Source organism: Schistocerca nitens, chromosome 1 (assembly GCF_023898315.1).
Source record: "Schistocerca nitens isolate TAMUIC-IGC-003100 chromosome 1, iqSchNite1.1, whole genome shotgun sequence".
Taxonomy (NCBI): Eukaryota; Metazoa; Arthropoda; class Insecta; order Orthoptera; family Acrididae; genus Schistocerca; species Schistocerca nitens.
This window is the reverse complement of record NC_064614.1, coordinates 991323695-991347674: the sequence shown is the minus strand read 5'-3', so window position 1 is coordinate 991347674 and position 23980 is coordinate 991323695. Positions and strand designations below refer to the sequence as shown.

The 23980-nt window shown below is 40.9% G+C and overlaps 1 protein-coding gene across 2 annotated transcripts in view; it reads right to left on the bottom strand.

Annotated features, from left to right (window-relative positions):
- The window catches only part of LOC126195225 (ran GTPase-activating protein 1), a 137322-nt gene extending 126601 nt beyond the window's left edge, over positions 1 to 10721 (bottom strand). Inside the window, exons 1-2 of one of the 2 annotated variants that reach the window (XM_049933753.1) lie at positions 10506 to 10721; positions 5649 to 5836 (exon numbers count right to left, since the gene is read on the bottom strand). In XM_049933753.1, coding sequence (XP_049789710.1) covers positions 5649 to 5836; positions 10506 to 10617 — 300 coding nt within the window. In that variant the 5' untranslated portion in view covers positions 10618 to 10721. The remainder of the gene's footprint in view (positions 1 to 5648; positions 5837 to 10505) is intronic. The other variant, XM_049933759.1, reaches the window with a different exon arrangement.
- Positions 10722 to 23980: the final 13259 nt, after the last annotated feature.

Genomic DNA, 23980 nt, shown 5'->3' with positions numbered 1-23980 from the left:
CTGCACTGAACAGATATTTGAATGTTGTGCAGGGGAAGTTGAATTTAGTAATACTAAACTTCTAATTATTGTTGTTTATAGGTCCCCTAACTCTGACTTCAAGGAACAGTAAGTTTCCTGAGTGATTAAAGTACTCAGTAGTAAAGTCAGTTTATAAAAAGGGAGAAAGTGATAATGTGGATAATTTTAGACCTATTTCTATGCCATCACTGTTTGCAAAAGTTACTGAAAAGGCTGTGTATGTAATGATAATTGATCATTTAATATCACAAGATTTACTATCAAATGTACAGTTCGGCTTTAGAAGTCGTTTAACAACTGAAAATGCTACATTCTCTTTTCTCTGTGAGGTACTGGATAGGCTAAACAAAAGGTTTTGAATGCTCGGCATATTTTTTGATTTAACTAAGGCATTTGATTGTGTTGATCACAAAATATTGCTCCAGAAGTTGGACCATTACGAAATACAGGGAGTAGCTCACTACTGTTTCACTTCTTACTTTAGCAACACGCAGCAAAAGGTCATTATTCACAGTGTTGATAATGGCTGTGATATGGGGTCTAAGTGGGGTACTGTCAAGTGGGGGATGCCCCAGGGATCAGTACTGGGGCCACTCCTGTTCCTTATTTATCTAAATGATATGCCCTCTAGTATTACGGGTAACTCTAAAATATTACTGTTTGCTGATGACACTAGCTTGGTAGTAAAGGATGTTGTGTGTGACATTGGCTCAGTTTCACATAGTGCAATACATGACCTAAGTTCACGGTCTGTAGAAAATAAGCTAACACTAAATCACAGTAAGACTCAGTTTTTACAGTTCCTAACACACAATTCAACAAAACCTGACATTTTAATTTCACAGAAGTGGGCACATATGATTAGTGAAACTGAACAGTTCAAATTTCTAGGTGTTCAGATAGATAGTAAGCTGTCATGGAAAGCCCACATTCAGGATCTTGCTCAAAGACTTAAACTGCCATTTTTACTATTTGAATGGTATCAGAAGCGAGTGATCGTTCGACACAAAAATTAGTCTACTTTGCTTATTTTCATTCGCATATGTCGTATGGTATTATATTTTGAGGTAACTCTTCCCATTCTAAAAGGATATTTTTGGCTCAGAAATGGGCGGTTCGGGCAATAATTGATGTAAGTTCACAAACCTCTTGTCGACCCCTGTTCACGAGTCTGGGTATTTTGACATTGGCCTCTCAATATATATATTCCTTATTGTTATTTCTTGTTAACAATATTAGCTTATTCCCAAGGATAAGCAGCTTTCACTCGGTTAATACTCGGCAGAAATCAAACCTGCATTTGTATCGGACTTCCTGAACTCTTGTGCAAAAAGGGGTGCAGTATACTGCTACATCAATTTTCAATAAGCTGCCACTCGAATTCAAAAATCTTAACAGTAATCCACGCACTTTCAAATCGAAACTGAAGAGTTTCCTCATGGGTCACTCCTTCTATTCTGTCAAGGAATTCCTTGAAAAATTAAGCTGTTTCTTATTGTATTGTTGATTGCGTCTACTTAAACTAATGGACGGACTTTTTTCAGGTTCATAAATATTTATTTTTATCTGTTATTACTTTTATGTTGTAATCTCATGTACTGACCCATTCCATGGCCTTGGATATTTGGTCCTCAATTTGGTCCTACGGAACTTGACGTGTAAATAAATAAAATAAATAACAGATTTGCCTTTCTTTAACCTTTCTAAGAGAAGTTGCAGCATCAGTACTGCGTCAAATGATCGTACATTTCTCTGGAACCCAAACTGATCTTCCCAAAGATAAGCTTCTACCAGTTTTTCCATTCCTCTGTAAATAATTCATTTCAGGAGGAGGAGGCTAAGATTAGTGTTTAATGTCCCATCGGCAACAAGTTCATTAAAGATAGAGCACAAGCTCAGATTAGGGAAAAAGGAGGGGGGGGGGGGGGAGGAAATCAACCATACCCTTTCAAAGGAAACGTCCTGGCATATGCCATGTGACGATTTAGGGAAATAATGGAAAAGCTAAATCTGGATGGCCACACACAAGTTTGAACCATTGTCCTCCTGAATACCACCTAGCTCGGTCAGTCAATTTCATTATCTTGCAGCTATGACTTCTTAAATTGATAGTTTGGTAGTATTCATATCTGTCAGCATTGGCCTGCCTTAGTATTATTAGATTTTTTCACTTCAAAGGAGGCAGGTACTGCCCGTTGTGAATACTAGCAAACCATTAGTTTATACTGGTAATAAAAGTCTACATTTTCTGATAACATTTGTATCAATCTCGCAACATGCTGTTTGCCGAGACAAGCTCTGGCGCTGCCTCCTCCTCCTACCAGAGCAGCCAGCTTATAGCTTATAAAAGAACCGAACATATAATGGATTAATACATCATATAAGTGACATGAAAGTTAACAGTGAGTTGTTAGAGGAACTAGGTACAGCTTCTTCATTCATTTTTGTAAGTAATTGTACTGAACACAAACACTACATTGACAATGGCTACTTATTGCTACAGCGTACAGTACTGTTACATAGCTTGGGTTAGTAATGAGTATTAACATTCTGGAGCAGCGAGAAGTCAGCCGACTTTCATTGGTCATAGGGGCCAAGCTGAAGTGTGCGGTCTGTATGGTCTTCTTTGTTTTGATGGAACTAAGGCATAAGTTATTTCATACATTTTTAATAAAAGGTTCATTCCAACTCCTCGCCATTGGATGAATTTCCGCTGGTGACAAACTGCTCTACATAAAGTATTCTATGATAACCTACCATTCACATTTATCAGTTTGAATGAGGGGATCACATCATTTTTCAAAAATGCTACATCAACAAACCTATTCTCCAAATAGACACTTAACTGCCTTTGAAATTTGTTGAATCTGAGTATGCCTGGTTAGGTGTAAGAGAGGGCCTGAAGGCCCTAATCTTGCCAGGTAAAATAAATGCATAAATAAATAAATAAATAAAATGCTTCTTGTAATAACACAGTTTTATTGGCATCTATATCATCTCTGAGGCAGGCAAACAATTTTTCACCTTCCACCATATAAAACAGTTCTACAGAATATTTAAATTAGCTATAATAATTATTAAACATTTTTTCCAGTTACAAGTGGCCACTGCTGAGGAAATTTACTTCAGTAATATCATAAAATATTTTGACAACAAAATAAACAATGTCAAAAATTAGCTGCAGTGAGTTAAATGTCAATATGAACACGAAATAGAGCTTTCCGGAGATAACATTTAGCAAGTACAATTTCAAATTTCGTATGAGTGGGTTCAGCAATTCATGCAACAAAACACTGTCGCAGAACTACAACTGCGCAAAACCTGCCTCAAATTTACAAAAACAGTATGATAACTTTTCAGTGTTACGTAATCTGACTTCGACAGAAAAGCTGTAATTTACTTTCCCAGACATGGAATGCAAACCAAACACTGGTCTTTTTTTATATGCCCAGCAGCACAACAGTAAATACTGTTGGCGAATGTAGTGTGAAAATCCGTACATGTGGTGCTGAAAAGCAGCAATGCACAGTGAGGTTAAGCATTACAGATGATGGTCCAAAACTTCCACCATATGTGGTTTCCAATCAGAAAATCCACCCAAAAGAAGAAAGCATACCACTTGGTATCATTGTAGAGCTTGTGACGGTGGGTGGATGACAGAGGAATTGGTTATACACTGGATTTCAGCAGTGTGGAATAAGCAGCCAGGAGCCCTGCTTCGCTCAAGATCAGTGCTCGTGTTTGATAGCTTTTTGCGGGCACACTGGTGAAGGAGTGAAAAAAATCTGAAAGGAGTACACTGAACGAGTTGCGGCATGACAACTGTGTTGCAGCCTTTGGATACTTGGATCAATCATCCATTCAAAGCTAGTATAAGACAATTCTATAGAGATTATATCATGAGCAAAGAAACTTTGATGCCAGGAGGCCATTTACAAAGCACTTCTCTGTCAGAGGCATGTCGTTGGATTTTTGCTGCTTGATGGTCGATATTGGAAGAACTTGTCATGAAGTTATTTTAAAACTGAAATTTCCAGTCACCTTGATGGGACTGAAGATGACTTTCTTTGTGGTAGTCACCCTGGGTAGCACACTGTATTGTCTAGTGAGAACAATAAACAGATGCTGGTGATTCTGGCGATTATGCTTGATTGGAGTAAAACAGTGCCACTGTATGATGTTTTGATGTCCTCAGATTTAATGTACTTTTAGTTATACATTTTCAGCACAAGCAATAAACATTAATTGCTAATCTATTCAATGTTGTGCGACTTTTACCGTCTACCTATACTAGATTTGATTACAGTTCTTCATTTGTGTGGCCACAGTGTTTGTAAACGCTTTACACTTGTTAGAATTACTAGAAATCTGTATTTGCAGCTACAAAAAATGTGGAAGCAGATGAATCTTCCAGATGTAAGCAGAAATCAGACAAAACTGCTGCCACAGACAATGTTTTCAATAGAGAAAACAAAATGCTTAAAGTAAAATATATGCACCCGTACAAGTAGCAAAATAGCTTTAAATACCTTTAATAATAAATTTGATTTATTAAGTGACTGGTACGTATTTTGTAGCAAAGAGTAGCTTCACTGAACACGTCATCGAATTTACACCATATCAAATTCAAACACACGTAATATTTCTGTTATTTGTAATTCTGTGTGTTACGTACGCATGCTTCTGTTTACAAGTACACAGAGGCATTGAACACATTGTCATCTGCACTAACTATGGTTGGCTACGTTGGCTGGCTGTAACAGTTGACAGTGCCAACTAAGGCCATTCAAATTGTATTGAAACATCAACTTGCATCAGCTGCTGCACCATGGTTCTTTAGAAACTGAACAAGTTGTACAAACAAGCTAAAGCTGTTTTGCAAAACAAAGTCACTTTTTTTAAGAACAGCTATTGCATTAAATTTTTTAATCTGCCCAATTTGTGTAAATGTCATTTTGAAATTGACGTTTATGATCTGAGTGGGAAAAAAATCATGGTTATAAGCTACACCATGATTTTACAAGCCAAAATTTTGGTAAAAAAGTGCAGCCTAGATTTGTGCAAATACAGTATCAAGTATCCAATTACTGTTTGTAAAGCTTGATGTAAGGTGATGTTAACAGGAAGTTAACGCCTATACTTTCAGAATAAAACAGTGACATTTTTTATTATTTTTTGGAATTTAACATTCTGCAAACTGTCACATGCAAGTATAGGAAAAGAAATAGTCCCTAGAACATGAACAAGAAATTGTAGTTTATGCTACCCACATTTACATAGTTAAACTCTGAAAATGTTGACAACTTTTCTCTTCAGAATGACCTGTACTAGTGTATCAATATCACACATTCGTTACAAGAAACCTCAATTTAAATCTCCAGGAGAAATGGAGTGTAGACATTAATTGCATATTATCCAGCAGAATTTGTTCTTAAAAATGAGACGTCCAAATACTTCAGATTTTCCAGTTCAATAGCAGTAGTAAGTGGTGGTGGTGGTAGTAGTAGTAGTAGTAGTAGTAGTAGTAGTAGTAGTAGTAGCAGCAGCAGCGGCGGCAATAACAGCAGCAAAATACAACAAAAAGAAACAAAGTTGTCACAATGAGGAAAATAAAATGGTATGCTCACCAAAGCCAGTGGAATCTCCGTTTTCATGCGACCCGTAAACATATCTTTCCATAGTGCTTGCTTAAATTCCTTGTGACTTTCCAGAGCTTTGGCAATGGCTTTTGCAGCGTCAACTCCAAGTGTATTACCTTCCATGTTGAGGAACTGCATATCCTCACATGATGCAATCGCGTCGACAACTTCTTTAGCTATTTCAGACATATTAAAACTTTACTTAATGCAACAGTGTTTTACTTGCTTTTGTTTACTATTCCAACAACAAAAATACTATCTACCAATACACACTTATCTGCCAAAGTGTTTTTCCTTTTCACTGAAAACCCCAAATGACTGGCTAGAATGAGCCATCAATAAGCAAACACTTTGTCACATATAACTAAACTTTAATACAGTCGAGTCCCGTTAATCCGAACTAATTGGGACCGGGCCTTGTTCGGATTACCGATTTGTTCGAATTAGCCGGAATTACAGTGACGATTTTCTAGAATGAAGTATGCCAAACAGATAAGTAGGTACACCATGGTAACAAATGGGAACAAGGGTGGAAACAATGACTCACTCTCACTCCCTGTCCCTGTTGTTATGCATTGTTGAGACCTTTGTAGTGTCTGAGGTCAGTGCACTGCTAGTTGGCTCGCGAAGCGCTTGGTTATGTTAGTTATTGATCGCTGGCACGCGTAATAGTTGTATTGTATTCGTTCAGTTGTAGTGGTGTACGTATTTTCGTCATGAGTGTACGTAAACATACAATGTTAACTCTCAAAGAAAAACTGAATGCTCTGAAGTGGATAGACAATGGTGAGAATGTATCTAAACTGCCAATGGAACTGGGTGTTGGTAAAGCAACCATTTGTGATTGGAAGAAGAACTGAGTGAAGCTTGAACAGTCCTGTGCGTCTTCGGGAAAAACGCTCGAAATTCGGCAGACTCTGAAACAATCCAAGCTCTTTTCCTTCAGTTTACGCAGGAAAGAGAAAGGGGAACTCCTTTGAGTGGAGCACTGGTTCAGGAGAAGGCTGTTTACCTGAACAAGTTAATGAATGGTGATGAGTCTTTTAGTGCGAGCAAGGGTTGGTTGGACAGATTCAAAAAACATAATGGAATCCATCAGCTAACAATTACTGAAGAGAAGCTTTCTTCTGACCGTGATGCAGTGAAGGAATACTCGGGCGAGTTTGAAAAAATGATAAGAGAGGGAAAGTATTCTCCCCAACAAATTTATAACGCTGATGAGACTGGCCTTAATTTTAGGGCATTGCCAACAAAAAGCCTGGCAACGAAAGCAGAAGACCATGCTCCTGGTTTTAAAATGTGCGAACATCGTGTGACTTTATTAGCGTGCAGCAATGCTGCTGGTAATCATAAGCTGCCTTTAATGCCAATCAGCAAATCTGCTAGGCCCAGAGCGTTTAAAAACTGCCCGTATATCATCGTGGTAAGCTGTTCAAAGAATGGTTTCATGGCCAGGTTGTTCCCTCTGTTCGACGGTTTTCTAAGGAAAATCATTTGTCTTCCTGTGCAATCCTTTTGGTTGCTAATGCGCCATCTCACCTGAGCACAGAGGAATTATGTGATGGAGAAATTGTGGCGAAGTTTTTGCCGCCGAATGTTACACCGCTTCTACAACCGATGGACCAGGGCGTACTGCAAGCATTAAAACTGATTTACAGAAAACAATTTTTAAGATTGCTGAGCCAAGATAATAGCATTCCTTTAGTGGGCAAAATAAAAAAGACCAATGTGAAGGATGTTTATTGGGCCGCTGAGGCACAACAGAATATTTCAGAAAATACTCTGTGAAAATCACGGAGAAAACTGTGGACATCTCTTTAATTTCAGGACAACCTAGCTGAAAATGGAGAGGAAAATCTACTACAAATAAAACAGACAATCCCTGGATGTGAAGAAGCTAGTGAAGCAGATGTAGATGAGTGGATGGTAGCGGATGGGGCATGTGTGGAGAACCTTACCGACACTGATTTAGTTGCTGCTGTGACTCAAGACCAGGAAGAAGCGGACTGCTGTGATGGAAGTGGCAATGAGCCTGAAAGCGATAAAGGAGAGTTGGTGCCACACAGTGAAGCAGAAGCCCTTGACCTTGTGCTACGTTATTTGGAGCAACAGCTCACTGCTACAGCAGTTGATTTGATTTAATGAGACAATGGCGCAACTATGCGTCATATAACGGACTGTCTTCATTACGCCAAAAAACAATGAGTTTTTGTCATTTAAAAAATGGGGATAAAATGTCCATTGTATTTTATTAAGTTTAACAGCTTCTCTTTCATTGTTGTGCATTGCTTAAACCTAATGTTTTCTTGCCAATTTTTCTAATACATGTTTAGTGTACTGTATAAATTAAAATAGCGTGTATGTATAGCAGTTTACCAAAAAGTTTTCCATACACTTACACTGACATTTTTTATGTTCTGACTAACCGAATATTCGGATTAGCAGGACTCTACTGTAATTATTAATTAGGATATGTTTCTGAGGCTCAACTCCACCATCCCAGTCTAGAGGTGCCAGTTGCTTGCTTACATGGTTTGAGCAGCAATGTTGTCAGTGCTCAAAGAGAGGAATGAGGGAATGAAACGTGTGTGTCAGCTGCTGGCTCTACTACACAACCAGTATGAAAGCAGCAGACTGATGTGATTCAAAACAAAAGACTAAGGAATACTGTCACATTCTCGTTTCAATAAATCACAACCTATGAATCTTAACACATTTGGAAGAACCTGGCAAATATTTTGACATCCAAGTTAATTAATTAAGTTGTGTTACTGGAGTCTCCCAACACTACTACAACCTCATAATTCCTGGCACATGCAAGGGGGTGGGGGACTTTGGAATGTATGTGAAAACACAATATATTTCTTTAATTTAAACTGTTCTATTGGGTTCCAACCTTATCACCACCTCATAATCTGTAACATGGCTGGAAAAACCAAACAGATGTAGGTGACAACTACCTAGACCTTGGCCTAAGCTACATTTCACTCTGTCACCTCAACCATGTTTTTAGCTTTCACATTCAACGTGAGCAAAATCACCCATCAACAGCAAATAAAAGAATGGTTTCAATTTTGGTATTAGAAATACACTGCTCCCATCTTGCCTCTCAATGATTACTTGAAAGTACCATCCCACTGTCTGCACAAAACTGGTGCATTAGCAACCTATGAACAATAGAGAAACAATGCTGTGACTTTTCTACACATTGGCCTAATAAAAAAAAAAAAATAGATTTTAAGTTCAGTAGTTTTACTCTCAGGTAAAAACAATCTTCCGACTTTCTGCATTTGTGTGTCACAATAGCACATTTTGTACACAGAACACATAAGCTCAAATACTGAACTTGTGAGAATAATCTGACACTCAGATTTGGGGAGGAGGGGGAGGGGGGGGGGATGAGGAGGGGTGCAAAATTTTGTAAATTGTTACATTCCTGAGAGCAATGCTGCTAGCAACACGAGAGTTATAATGAATCACATTAGAGAGAATGAATAGATGAGAGGATAAATTACATTTTTCAAAAGAGTTATAAAGTCATTCTCAAAAAATGGACTCTACCTGAATTTAGAAACACACTACATGCAGTTCTGTACAACAGTTATACCAAAAACTGATGTAGCACATCACTCAGCAAATAGGGTATAAGGTTCCAAAGTTTTGGTTGTACATATTGATGAAAACTTTAACGGGAAGAAACATGTTACTGAGCTTCACAAACCATTAGGCTCACTTAATTTAGTAAGCATACGAAGAGCAAATCTTAGGAACAAATGAATCAACCTCCTGACATGTTTGCATATTTCTACTCAATAATGTCTTATGGAATAATTTTCGGAGATAACATAGCTTAGAACGAGGGTTCGTAGGTTGATTTGGGGGAGGGGACTTAACAGCGAGGTCATTGGTTCCATCAGATTAAGGAAGGATGGGGAAGGAAGTTGGCTATGTCCTTTGAAAGGAACCATACTGGCATTTTGTCTGGAGTGATTTAGGGAAATCACATAAAGCCTAAACCAGGTCAGCCAGATGCAAGTTTGAGCCATCATCCTTCTGAATGGAAGTTCAGTGTGTAGAAAGATAGTATTCACTGCACAAAAGTGATCAGTAAGAATAATCTGTGGTGTTCGCCAATGGGTGTCATGTAAGGACACCGATAAATTACTCATTCTAAACAAGTTACATTTGACTGACTACATGCCCCACGTGGTACCTTACTTAGTGTTGTTGAAACATTATGTGCAAATACAAAATAATTACATGCCGAGTGCCCTATTTAATGACCTGCTCTTGAGATAAACAGTTAAAAATTCAGCCCACAGCAGTTATCTGGAATCCTTCCAGTAAGTAATGACTCACTGTTTCATGTCAGTCACTTTGACAACTCTCTTCTTACGTCAGACCACTGAGTATCACAACAAACATTCTTTATTAATGGAGATTATTGCAGGTTTCCAATTATTAAGTTTGCCAAAAACAGGCAAGGAATATGTTCAATAAATAACACCAGTCAATATACAGTTTATATTGAATGATTATGTTATTAATTTTATAATACTGAAAACAAGCATTATCGTTACACGACATACCCAACTTTATCCTGTGGAAAACAAGTCCAAAATTATCATGTGACTTAAGAAGTCCACGGCTTGTAAACTTGCGAACATATGACTAACTGTGTGGACATCTTTTAATCTCAATCTACAATAAGCCTTTTTTTGATCATGTTATGAAATTCCTTGGCTGTTTAAAAGGGACAAATATGTTAACAATTGCAGTGCCAGCTTTAAATACAGCGTGAAAACAATGCTGGAAAAATTCCATCACTATTGAACATTGACATACCATCAATTTCGGTATCGAGCTTCAACGATTTCCCAGCGAAGCTAACTCCATTCCCTTCGATGTTAGTTTTCCCAAGCTTTTTCGTCACCTCTTCCAGGTCTGCAAGCGACATTTTGACACTTTATATACTTTTTTTTCCGAAATATTTAAACACGCTTCCAAAACACTTTCTTCCCGCGACAAAGCCTGTAGGCCACACACTACAATCAAAGATACTATGTCCCCATTGCGGCAAAGTAATTGTAAATAAATGTAAAAGTAAACAAGGTCTTGATAAATTAGGCTCCGTGAAGGTAGCACTAAAAGGCTTCAGTACAGACAATCCGAGAATGAAATGTAGCTAGACGCTGAAACAATGTGAAAAGAAACATTCAGCTTTATATAGAATCTTTTACAGAGTTCGATGATTTGAAATGTCGTGTGAGTACTCTGAAGCGTTGTCCTAGCAACTGGGACCCTTCCAACTCCTGGTCTCCAACGAATTTAGGAAAGAATTGCTGTACATAGGTACGAGTGTTTATAATAGAATGACACAAAGAGAACGCGGTGTTAACAAACTGGCGTCCATATGACTGATGTCTATTTCGTTGACGTAAATAGTTTAAAAAAATACAGGATAGTAAACTAATTTGGCTCTTATGAATACCACCGAAGTCCAGAGAAAATACTGGAGTGTACTCGTGTTGTGTAACACGTTATTAAAAATGAATAGGCTACTTCGCTTGGTATCAGCAGGCATAGGTCTAGGCATATAGCAAATTTTCACCTGCCACCAATGTGACGCAACTAAAGTGGAGTCATCAACGTTGCATATGGAAGAACCGTTGGGAAGAACTCCGATCAAGCAACTAAAATTTTAAGTCCTTTTAACTTTTTGATGCCACTAATTGCCCCGCATCACTGTTGGTTCAGCGCCTGCATTTCGATACATTGTCAGTCTATTTTAGTTTTCGTTGGATACCAAAATTAAAGTCGGATCCACACACGAAACAAATGTGTAGCCAGAGCTAGTGGCATACTTTAGTTGCAGTTGCTTCCTCGAACTTCCCTTTTTCAGTGGCACAACTTAAGAGACGGAACTTTTGACGTACCATGAAACGTTCGAGTTCTTCGTACTTTTTAATGCCACTGTCCTTCCACCACTGCTCCCTGGTCGCTGCATTTCGAATCATGAGCGTTCCACTCTAACCAAGAACTAAAACCCATGGTGGGCTACAAACATGGGCTAGGGTTTTACCGGTGGTTTCTGCGACGTGTTGCACGAGATCCCGACTCCCCCGACATTGTGCTGTTTACTGACGAGTGCACCTTCCATCGGGATGACCTTTACAACACTCGAAACGTTCATTACTGGACAAGGGGAAATCCTTATATCATATATGTCCATGGATACCAGGAACGATTTTCGCTCAACATTTGGGCAGGCATTGTGAGTGACCATCTGATTGGGATGGTCCATCTATCTCCTCGACTTACCGGGCAAATTACCTTCACTTTTTGCAGGAAACTCTACCGAGCCTGCTGGAAGATGTTCCCCTGGTCATACGGCTACGCATGTGGTTGCAGCATGATGAAGCGCCTGCAAATAACAGTCGTGCTGTACGTGGATGTTTAAATGAACTCTACAATGGCCGGGTAATGGGCAGAGGTGCTGGTAGGATATGGCCTCCACGATCACCATACCTCACGCCACTAGACTGTTTCCTGTGGGGATTCTTCAAAGTTCTAGTGCACCCATCTGCATGTGAACCACCTAGAAACGAAGAGGAATTAACTGATTGCATTCAACAAGCCACCAGACTCATCAGGGCAATGCCAGGAATCTTTGAAAGAGTTCTGCAAAACACGATTCGACGGTATCATGCTTGTGTCGCGTCAGCGGGTCGCCAGTTTCAGCATCTACTTTAAGTAAACAATGTACTAGCTACAAAGAAGGCCCTTTTCAGGGCTGACACAATTTGTAAAATACTTTCTGTATGCAAACTAACAGCTGTTGGGGGTTTCTTCCAGGTACGTCTCATCATGAAACTACAATGGATGTGTTGGGATCCCAACAGATTGGCTCCCAGAGTGCAAGAATGGCGCGCTATCCCAGAACGTGCGGGCCACCTTGGATACATCGCGATCTCCAGCAGGCAACACAGTCACTATCATGCGTTGTCCAGAACATCGTGCAACAGGGCTGTTCCACGGCCAATTAGAGCGCATGACGCCATGTTTACGTAGTTCAAAAACTGTGCATTGTTGATCTGCACAATTTTAGTAATTTTGGTTCCTACTTGCATCAGCTATCCAGGGTTAAAATTTTGTGAAACAATTTTTCTCCACCCTGTATGTTGATGATATGTTTGTATTGTGGTAACATGGGACAGACTCTCTTGAAGAATTCTTCGACCACCTAGACAATATTAATAAAATAGAAAATTTACAATTAATGGTGAGAAGAACAAATGCATCCCATTTATATATGTGGATAAATGTATCACTCTGAGGTAAGGGAATCTGATCCAGAAACGACCAGATCGAAAGTTAAAAACGAAAATCGTTCTGATACCTCTGACAGTGAAATAAATGTACTAGTACCATTATTGCTAAGATTGTAGAGTAGGAAACTTTCAGACGTGGACCAAAACCAAAAAAAAAATCTAGTGAATGTGGGCTATAAAATGTATGCCTTAGTAGCCGGGGAGAATTTTTCATCTTTGATACTGTGGAACACATCTCTTCTACTGAATAACTGCCCGTAGTTCTTAAGGTATGTATTTTACTATTTATTTATTTTTTTCTTTTTTTGCACCATACTGCCTTCTCCAAAAATATAGAGGCCAAAGAGCTTGCAGTGGAAGAGATGAGTTCCACAGTGTCGAAAATGAACAGGTGCTCATATCTCTTAAGGTATATGTTTTTCAGCCCAAGTTTACCAGACTGTTTTTCTTTTTTTGGTCCTCACTACAACCTCTGAAAATTTGCTGCTCCACAATCCTAGCGAAAACAGAACCGATACATTAATTCCACTGTCAGAGGTATCAGAACAATTTTCGCTTATAACATTCGACTCAGTCGTTTCTAGACCAAGGTTATTTACTTCAAGCTGATAAATTTATGATGTATATACGCAGACTAAAGAAACAAACGAAAATTTGTGCCAAGGCTGAGGTTCGAACCTGGGCCTCCTACTCACTAGTCAGATATGCAAACTGCTGCGCTACCCTGACACAGTGGCTTTATACAGCTGCACAGACTACTCTAATATGCCTCCCTCCTCAATCCAAATTCCCATTCCCGCCTCACCTCACTTGGTATTCCCCCCTAAATTCGAACAACATTGAAGAGGATCTCCAACTGTATTGGAATAGTATCACAGCATCGAACGAAACGGTGGATCCTGGCTGGAACTCAGGAATAGGTGCTTTAGTCTGGGATTCAGACCTGGCTCTCCTGCTCATTAGGCAGGCCTTGGTACAAATTTTGATTCACAGCTCCAGTCTACATAAATACATAATAGATTTCTGAGTCTTCAAAAGGTCTCTGGTACTATATACTTTCATTTGATTAAAAGTGCCTATATCTGGGTTTCAAGCAAGATTCCCCACTTTGTTTGACGCTGAGGTGCTATTCCAATACAGCTGCAGAGTGATGGTGTTGGAGTTTATGAGGAATACCAAGTGGAGTGAGGCACAAGTGGGAATTTGGATTGGGGAGTGAGGCATGCTAGGGTAGTCCATGCAGTTGTGCAAAGCCGCTGTGCCAGGGTGGCGTAGTGGTTTGCACATCTGTCTAATGAGCAGGAGACTCAGGTTCCAATCGTGGCCTTAATACAAATTTTCATTCGTCGTTTTGCTCATCATATATACATACATGAGACTTGAAAAGCTATATGGAACCATATACACTCCTGGAAATTGAAATAAGAACACCGTGAATTCATTGTCCCAGGAAGGGGAAACTTTATTGACACATTCCTGGGGTCAGATACATCACATGATCACACTGACAGAACCACAGGCACATAGACACAGGCAACAGAGCATGCACAATGTCGGCACTAGTACAGTGTATATCCACCTTTCGCAGCAATGCAGGCTGCTATTCTCCCATGCAGACGATCGTAGAGATGCTGGATGTAGTCCTGTGGAACGGCTTGCCATGCCATTTCCACTTGGCGCCTCAGTTGGACCAGCGTTCGTGCTGGACGTGCAGACCGCGTGAGACGACGCTTCATCCAGTCCCAAACATGCTCAATGGGGGACAGATCCGGAGATCTTGCTGGCCAGGGTAGTTGACTTACACCATCTAGAGCACGTTGGGTGGCACGGGATACATGCGGACGTGCATTGTCCTGTTGGAACAGCAAGTTCCCTTGCCGGTCTAGGAATGGTAGAACGATGGGTTCGATGACGGTTTGGATGTACCGTGCACTATTCAGTGGCCCCTCGACGATCACCAGTGGTGTACGGCCAGTGTAGGAGATCGCTCCCCACACCACGATGCCGGGTGTTGGCCCTGTGTGCCTCGGTCGTATGCAGTCCTGATTGTGGCGCTCACCTGCACGGCGCCAAACACGCATACGACCATCATTGGCACCAAGGCAGAAGCGACTCTCATCGCTGAAGACGACACGTCTCCATTCGTCCCTCCATTCACGCCTGTCGCGACACCACTGGAGGCGGGCTGCACGATGTTGGGGCGTGAGCGGAAGACGGCCTAACGGTGTGCGGGACCGTAGCCCAGCTTCATGGAGACGGTTGCGAATGGTCCTCGCCGATACCCCAGGAGCAACAGTGTCCCTAATTTGCTGGGAAGTGGCGGTGCGGTCCCCTACGGCACTGCGTAGGATCCTACGGTCTTGGCGTGCATCCGTGCGTCGCTGCGGTCCGGTCCCAGGTCGACGGGCACGTGCACCTTCCGCCGACCACTGGCGACAACATCGATGTACTGTGGAGACCTCACGCCCCACGTGTTGAGCAATTCGGCGGTACGTCCACCCGGCCTCCCGCATGCCCACTATACGCCCTCGCTCAAAGTCCGTCAACTGCACATACGGTTCACGTCCACGCTGTCGCGGCATGCTACCAGTGTTAAAGACTGCGATGGAGCTCCGTATGCCACAGCAAACTGGCTGACACTGACGGCAGCGGTGCACAAATGCTGCGCAGCTAGCGCCATTCGACGGCCAACACCGCGGTTCCTGGTGTGTCCGCTGTGCCGTGCGTGTGATCATTGCTTGTACAGCCCTCTGGCAGTGTCCGGAGCAAGTATGGTGGGTCTGACACACCGGTGTCAATGTGTTCTTTTTTCCATTTCCAGGAGTGTAATTTCACTGGACACGTTTACCCTTCTCCCCTATCCTCAAAGTTTGTAACATCATCATGGAATCACTCAGAGTATGAAGAGGGAAAACTTACTTGTATTTCTAAAAAAAAATGATGGAGCTGGAACGTCTGGAAAAGCCTTTTGCTTCCAACGGCTATAGGAGAGAAAATATTAAGAAGGCACCTCAGTGTCAAATCCATAGAGGCAAACACAAAGCAAGTGACCAGAGAATCGTCTTCCAACTATTTGCTGGTAGAGCTTGAACAACAACTGGCCGAGCTCTAGACAAGAAAGGAATCCAACACATCTTGTGCCAATATGTAAAAGTAAGAAATCTTTTGAGCGTGGAAAAAGATAATTTTGGACTTCATGTAGTGGACTGACTGGCGGTGACACCACACTTCATACACTTGGGCTCTATCGCATTCTTTGCACACTGGGCAAATCTAACATCAGAAAAACTCAGCACTGTGTCTCTATCTGTTGCACTGAGCATATCTGCCATGTAAAATATGGACAGGAAGATAAATCAGCACTGGCTGAGCACAAATTAAGGGAGAAGCACAAATTCGATTTCAAAAAGGAATTTTTCATCTATTGAGTGAGTGGTTTCTAGGACAGCATTATTAAAGAGGCAACCAAAATACTTGCAACACCAGCTTGTGTGAATCATGATATGGATTTCACCTTATAAACAGCTTTGCAGCCTGTATTGGAAACAATAAAATGGGAATGACATTCTGTATTTCAAGTGTCAAAGATGAATTGCGAGCACAGTATGTTGGTCACGTAAACACAGGGCCAAGAGAAACTCCATAGATTTACTGCAAACTGGGGGATGAGAACTATTCTTAGTTTAATTCTGGAACAATATGTCCCACCTAAGAATTTAAAATGTGGTGTAATTAGAAAGTGAACTTGTTTTTGTATACACAGAGTAAAATCGATGACTTGTTTGACATGTGCAGACTGTTTTACTTGCTTTCTTCCTTAACTTCTCCATTTTCTTCTGGTTAGAGCTAGTCGTTGTGATGATTTTAAACGTCAACTGCCGATGAAGACGGACTGTGAGATGCCGGCACTTTGTCAGAAGATGGAAAGAGAATGCCAATGCACACTCCAGAAAGACATCCAGTGCAGTGGCGTAAATAATGTGTGAATTTTGACCGATGTTCTCTCGCTATCAATCTTAGTCCAAAATACAATGCAGTGTATTAAACGCTATTTTAACTGTGCCAAGCTTTGTATTTTATGTCTTCATCTCCACGTGTAATATTACTTCACATTAGTCAGAAAAAGAGCATCCTTTTCCACTCTGTGAATTAATTGTTTCCAAGTAACAATATTACTCGACTTGCAAGTAAGTGCTAATACACTGGCAACAACATTCTTATTGTACTTTCAATGTCGTTATAACATACGTTTTTTTGCCTTGCCACAGTCATAACACAGGTTCCCATCAGATTACCGAAGTTAAGCACTGTCGGGCTGGGCTAGCACTTGTATGAGTTAGCTTCTGGTCTGCAGAGCGCTGTTGGCAAGCGGGATGCATTCAAAGCCTCAAAACGGTTTGTCAGTGCCTTCTTGAAAGTTCTTCTTATATCATCATAATCAGACTTTCCTGGTCATATCGAGTGACTATTTGCATTATTTTGTACTTTCTGGCTCTCCATATTGTTTTCATCCTTCCCCTGACAAGGAAGTGGTCTGATCCGCATTGCGCACCTCGTGCCGTTTTGACATTTTGCATCCACTTCTTTATTCTCGTCTCTACAATTAGGTGGTCAATTTAGATCACTGTCTTCCCATCTGGAGACACCCAGGTTCCTTTATATATTCTCTTCCTGTCGGAATCAGTACTACTTATAAACAAGCCTTTTGCAGTCGCAAAGCTAACCAGCCTAGTGCCGTTATCACTGCTAACATTATGAAAAATGTGCCTTCCGATGGTTCCCATGAAGGCTGCTTCTTTCCATATTTTCGCATTAAAATCTCCAAGGATAATTTTGCAATGTTCACTTGGTACATTGTCTAAAACCGTTTCCAATCCCCCACAGAAAATATCTTTCTTGGTGTCATCGATTTCTTTGGTGGGGGCATGATAATTCATAAATGTGAGTTTGTGTTTTCCTGTGTCTATGGTTAGGAGTGAGATTCTGGAGTTGATTTATTTAAAATCTATGTGTGTGGCACAGAGTGATTTCTTCACTACAAAACCAGTTCCTAGTGAGTGGTTTGCTTCTGAGGCTCCATAGAATATGACATATTTTTCCATTTCTGTAGCTCTGGTTTCTGTCCACCTTGTCTCTTGCAGAGCCAGTAGACCTATTTGATACTTATCTGTTTCCTTTATTACCCATTTTGCTACCCCAGGTTGGTACAGGCTTCTGACATTCCAGGTCCCTAGTTGTATTTCCTTCTGTAGTCCTTGTTCTTGTTTAGGTCATTTTACAGAGATCAGTCCTATCCGATGCTCTTCTGTGGTGCTCATACCGGTGATTATTTTTTCCAGTACATTAAATTTGATTTCATTGCCTGAAAATATGCTTATATAATAGTCTTTTATGTCAGTTTAATACTGAAAGTAACTGTGTACTGCTCATTCTAATTAACTTTTGTAAAATGCGTATCGTTCAATAATTAAATGTTATATGTCGTGTTGAATAAGTTGTATTTCCACACAACGTTTGACTACTCTGAGCTTTCTAATCATGGGCCGGAACAATAGCATTGCATGCCATAAAAAGTTAATTCCATACCAGAAGAATAATAGGCTTCTTACTAAGTTTTCACACAACTGCATCACGCAAAACTACTAGAGAATAGCGTCAAGTACTCAGTGCCTACCTTGACAGTCATAAAGAATAGTGCAAGCACTGACTTACTTACGACAAAAATGATTCTTAGTACTAGTGGGGTGAAATTCCCTCCCTCCTGGCCCAACAATGGAGTATTGTGGTTTGCCGAACTTGAAAGCCAATTTGTCTTGGTTCACACCGCCTTGATCGAAACTAAATGTAGTTATGTGGCGGATGTACTTAACGAATAAATGACTACGAAAGCACAAGACATCGTAACCTCTCCACTAAGCATTCGAAAATAAATCCCTATCAAGCAAGTGCTTGTAACATGCTCCTAACGCTCTTGACGCTGTCAGAAGCCAAGCGACTTGAAAAATTGCTCTGTATAGTAACTGGACAATTTTCCGGTTACTTCGTCTTCTTTGTACACTGGCAAACAACTTACTGACCGATGCTATCCAGCGGAATACAGATGGACTTCAAGTACAATTTACATTGGTGACCCCAATGCTCTCACTCGGACTGCTGACCAGATGATAGAGATTTATACATCCAAGGGAGTCACAACCATTTCCACCATGACGTAAAGCCCTCTGGAAGCACTGCAAACAAAAACAGCTGAACCATGTAAGAAGCTGCGGCTCTGCAAATATCGCACTCCACCCCGCACTGCAATGACGATGCTCTCTCAAAGAGACAATCATTTACCTACCAAGGAGAGGATTTGCTGATATCATAGAAAATCTGGAGCTGCAGCCTGGCAGCGTCGACCACTCTGTGATGAGCAAAACGCTGTCCGGAATCAGTAGCAGTGGCAGCAGATTTCAAATTGAACGGCCACTGAGTATTCATAATAGTCTTCTTTCAAACTACAGTTTACCTTTGATACATGTGTTTATGTCGCAGTATACCCCTTATTATGGCTCAAAAGAAAAAGATTAATGCTTTTAACCTGGTAATATAAAACTCGTTGTTATTGAACCAGTGTGTGTAGTGTCTCCGTTTGTATGTCTGTGAAGGACAATATGAATTTCCCGAGCGGCGCAGACTACTCCCACAGCGTACGTACGTAATTTCGTACACGTAGACAAGTTACTCTCGTGGTGTAGAAGCAGCTGCCGGCTCCGACGGTAGCCTGCAAAATTCCTGAAATGTAAGAGAAAGAAAACTTCTATAGGATTTTCTCTAACTGGGATACTGCCATTCGCATTTGGTCATTCGATGATTGTCTGCGAGTGAAATGAGTTCGTTTTAGCAGAGAAACTTTCTCTCTGCTTTTGATCGTGTTATTGAAGCAGGTTCTACAGCAAACACCGACCACCAAATGTTCGAAGTCCTATACAAGCTTGTCGTACATTACAGTGCATCACAGAATCTTTTGATCAAAAGTAAATCCGCGAAATTACCTTTGAAATGAACCTGAGTGTTTTATGGCTCTTACTAAACGCCACATTAACGTTACATACCGCTTGTGAATCTCAAAAAAACACAAATTACACAATTTGGCGGCTAACAATGACTGTTTCATTGCACACACTTCATACACGTCCTCTTGTTATCACGTCTCGCAAAAAAGTCAGGTCACATACCGATTTTCTTACATTTCTTCGCTCGCCATGGAGCAACACTAAGCCAAGGAATAAATATTTCGTTCGCGCAGGCGAAACGTGCCGTTTTGAACCAATAATAATACGAAGATCGATAAACAGATCAGCTGCTCAATACAGTACCAACCGCCAGTATGGGCCAAGGGCTATGGCTACGCCAGCTTGCATCTCAGCTTCAATCCTTCCGATCAGCCGATCGATTCACGACCACCAACCGCCAGTACGGGCCAAGGGCTATGGCGATGCCAATTCGCATCTCAGCTTCAATCTTTGACATGAATTTACATGAAATTGTTGCCATCATGCTATGTCCAATTTCTGGGGCATATTTCCCCCTGCTTTGTGGCTCGGTCCCCCAACCGCTATTACAGGCCAAGGGATATTACACCCCTTCCTCGTCTTCCACGGCGAAATACCGGTAATAATCATCTGTACACTGTTAATAGTTCTTCCATCAAAAGCTATGTCTATGCAGGGGGGGCCCAAATGGCCTGCGCAGATCGGCGAATATTTCGTCGTTCTGCGCATGACGTCAGCATAGGAGCACGTTGTGTCAAGGCGCCAAAAGAGCTGTTTTATCGGTGTTGTTGTTTTGATTTAGTTTGTGGTGTTGTTGCGGTGCTTTGTAAAAGTGTTGCGTTAAAACGCCTGGGTGTGCTGTAACAGGGTGTCGGTCGTACAGCCGAAAGACAAAAGGCACGGATATAATTTATCATTCCTTCCCAAAAGACGTTAAAGTGCAGAAGGCCTGGATAATGAAGTGCCACCGAAAAAATCGCTTCAATTTTGCGACGTCAGCTGTTTGTTCGTTGCATTTCACATCCGATGATTATCTACGTGACTTGCGAGCAGAACTTCTCAATCTACCACCGAAGAAAATACTTAAACCAGACGCAGTGCCGAGTGTAAATATACCAGGATTGTTCCCAGTGTTAGTGGAAACTCAGGCCCTGATGACACAGTTTCTCCGAATAGGGCAGACAGGTTGCAGGCAAGAAAGACAATGAAAAATGCAATTGAGCACATGGCTAGTGTGTCTCCGAAAAAAAGAAAAATACACCAGTCAACAGCGACAGATGACTGTGACACTGATAGTAAACAGATCAGCGAACTCTGTAAACGTATAGGAGAATTAGAATACAGGAACCGCAGACTGGCAGCTATATGTGCAAACCTCAGGTGTAGTGAGAAGCGTTTGAAACTCAAAGTGAAAGCTTGTGGTGAGAAAATAAAATATCAACAAAAGTGTCAAAAGAAGCAAGTACAAGAGAAAGTGACTCAAATATTAGGCAAATTGTTTTTAAAAACACAGATAAATTGCTTGTTGAGTGGAAAGAAACAAGTAAAATGGCAAAGGGAAGATATTTGTGAAGCAGTTACACTTCGTGCTGTGTCTAGGAAGTGTTATTTGTTTTTAAGAAATCAGGTCGGTTTCCCACTTGGATTGGATAGTATTTCCAAGGAAAAAAATATAGTGAAAAAATATGCACTGCTATCCAAACTAAATATCCGGAATTTTCGTCACACGTTATAAAACTGTATGTGAGAACACGACTTTTCTTTCGTATGCGGTTCCTCAATACGAAACATAAAATGCAGAAAGCAGCAGCAGCACAGAAGCGGAAATCAAGACAGTGGCACTCTTCTTCCACTGAAAACATCTAAACAGGTAAATCAACTGTTTTAAATAATTTCCTCAGAACTTATTGCTGTTAAAAGTAGTCACTTGTCCTTAGTAACAGTCGCTTGCTGCGCTAGCCGCTGCCTCGCTTTGCTCCTACAGTGACGTCACTGCGCCAGCCAATCACAGCCGATTTAGCTTCGGGCCCAACCTCCCTTTTAAATAACCTTGTGTCTATGTCAATTTGCAACTCAGCTTCCATCTTTGTCATAATTTTTTATAAAAATTCTTTGTCGCCATGATGTTATGTCCAATTTATGGGGCAGATTTCTTTTTGTTTTGTGGTTTCATCTCATATCTTTTCCACTGACACCTGCTTGAGTCTACAATACAGTCGTCTAGTCATGGACAATGGCACTGTGCAAATCATGCTGACACCCAGTGATGGCTGGTAATTCACCATATCATGATTTGATTCACCAGTTCCCTAAAATAACTCACCCTCTGCCTTCTCCACCATTCATAAAACCCTCACTGGTTGAAAACATTGTCAGCACCCTCTGCATGATCTCACCATCTACTTCCAGACAAACTCTTGATCATAAAGCTACAGCTCTTTTTCACGTTATTACAAGAAATCTGTCACCTTTCAGATAGTAGCTGGACGTTGCCACTATTCGTTACGTTAACATCAGTACAATACCTGATCACTACACTGTGTCGCATATCAAAGACTCTGCTATGAACATTTGTGGCAAGGCAATTTTCTCCACAATCGACAGCGTTATCGCTTGTTATCATAAACCCATTGTACCAGAAGATATACCCAAAACAGCTGTTTGTACTTCATTCAGATTATACGAATTTCTGGAAATGTCATTCAGTCTGTAGATACTGTCCACACTTTCCAGCGTTTCGGAAGTGAAATAATTACTTACAGTTGAAGCGGTTTTATTTTCAAAATTATACATCCAGGTTGTGGCTCCACCGAATACAGTTTTCTGGAGTAATTATACACTTAAGAGTTCTGTTACTTCCATCTTGATGACCCACCTGCAATGTCGTCCAGTGAGGATGAGCATATCTATCCCGCCTTCAGCAACTGTCCACTAGACTAAAACAGCCCGATGTAGTGCTTAGACCATAAAAATGCATATTTGGAGTGGCAGAAGTAAAATTCTTAGGATGCATCATCAAAGCACAAAGAATTTTACCACCTTAAAGTAGTGTGGAATCCATTTTTCAATTTCCACAGCCCACAACAATAAGTGAGTTACGTCATTTCTTAGACTTGACAAAACTTTATCAATTTTTTGTTCGTAATCGCGCATTGTTGAGAGCACCTTTGAATGAATTCCTAAAAGATTGCCTGAAGTTGGAGACAAGCTGCAGCAGACTGATGTTGAGTAAGAGTTTACTTTGCAGAGGCTTCGGTATTAGCTTATCCTCGTCTGACATGTTTCTCGCAGTTGTGCTGGATGCATCATCAACTACCAGTAGAATTGTACGTACTACATGGAGCATGTTCCACATATCTAGTTACGTCCAGATTTCTTCAATGACAAATTATCGCCTTCACGAGCAAATCTGTCGTTGTACAACAGCGAGCTCAGTGTGGCATATACCTCAATCAATCAAAAAATTTAGACACATGCTTGAAGACGGACATTTTACTATTATCACAGACCAGAAGCTACCCACATTCGCCTTCCATCAGAAGCCAGACAAGATATCACAGCGCCAGTTGCGGCGTTGGGACTTCATTGGATAATTTACTACGGATATTCGACGCACTGATGGTAAGCAGAATATGAACCATCAGATACATCATCTCATACTGACGCTGTTTTGAAGAAGTCTGTCTTCATAGTGTTTGCCAAAGCCCAAGATTGAGACTATGAACTTAAGATACTCCTCAACACATCGCAGGACTTATAGATCTGACGTATTCAGATTCTACACAAGGCAGTAGTGTTATACTATGAAGTATCATGTCACAAGCGCGTCAGTTCGTCACAGCAGATTTCCGCCAGTAAGCAATTTCCACAGCGTCTCTCATCCAAGCTGAGGGCAACCAGTGAAAAAGGCATTTGTTTGGCCAAATACTGATGGAATTGCAAGGCATTTGTCCAC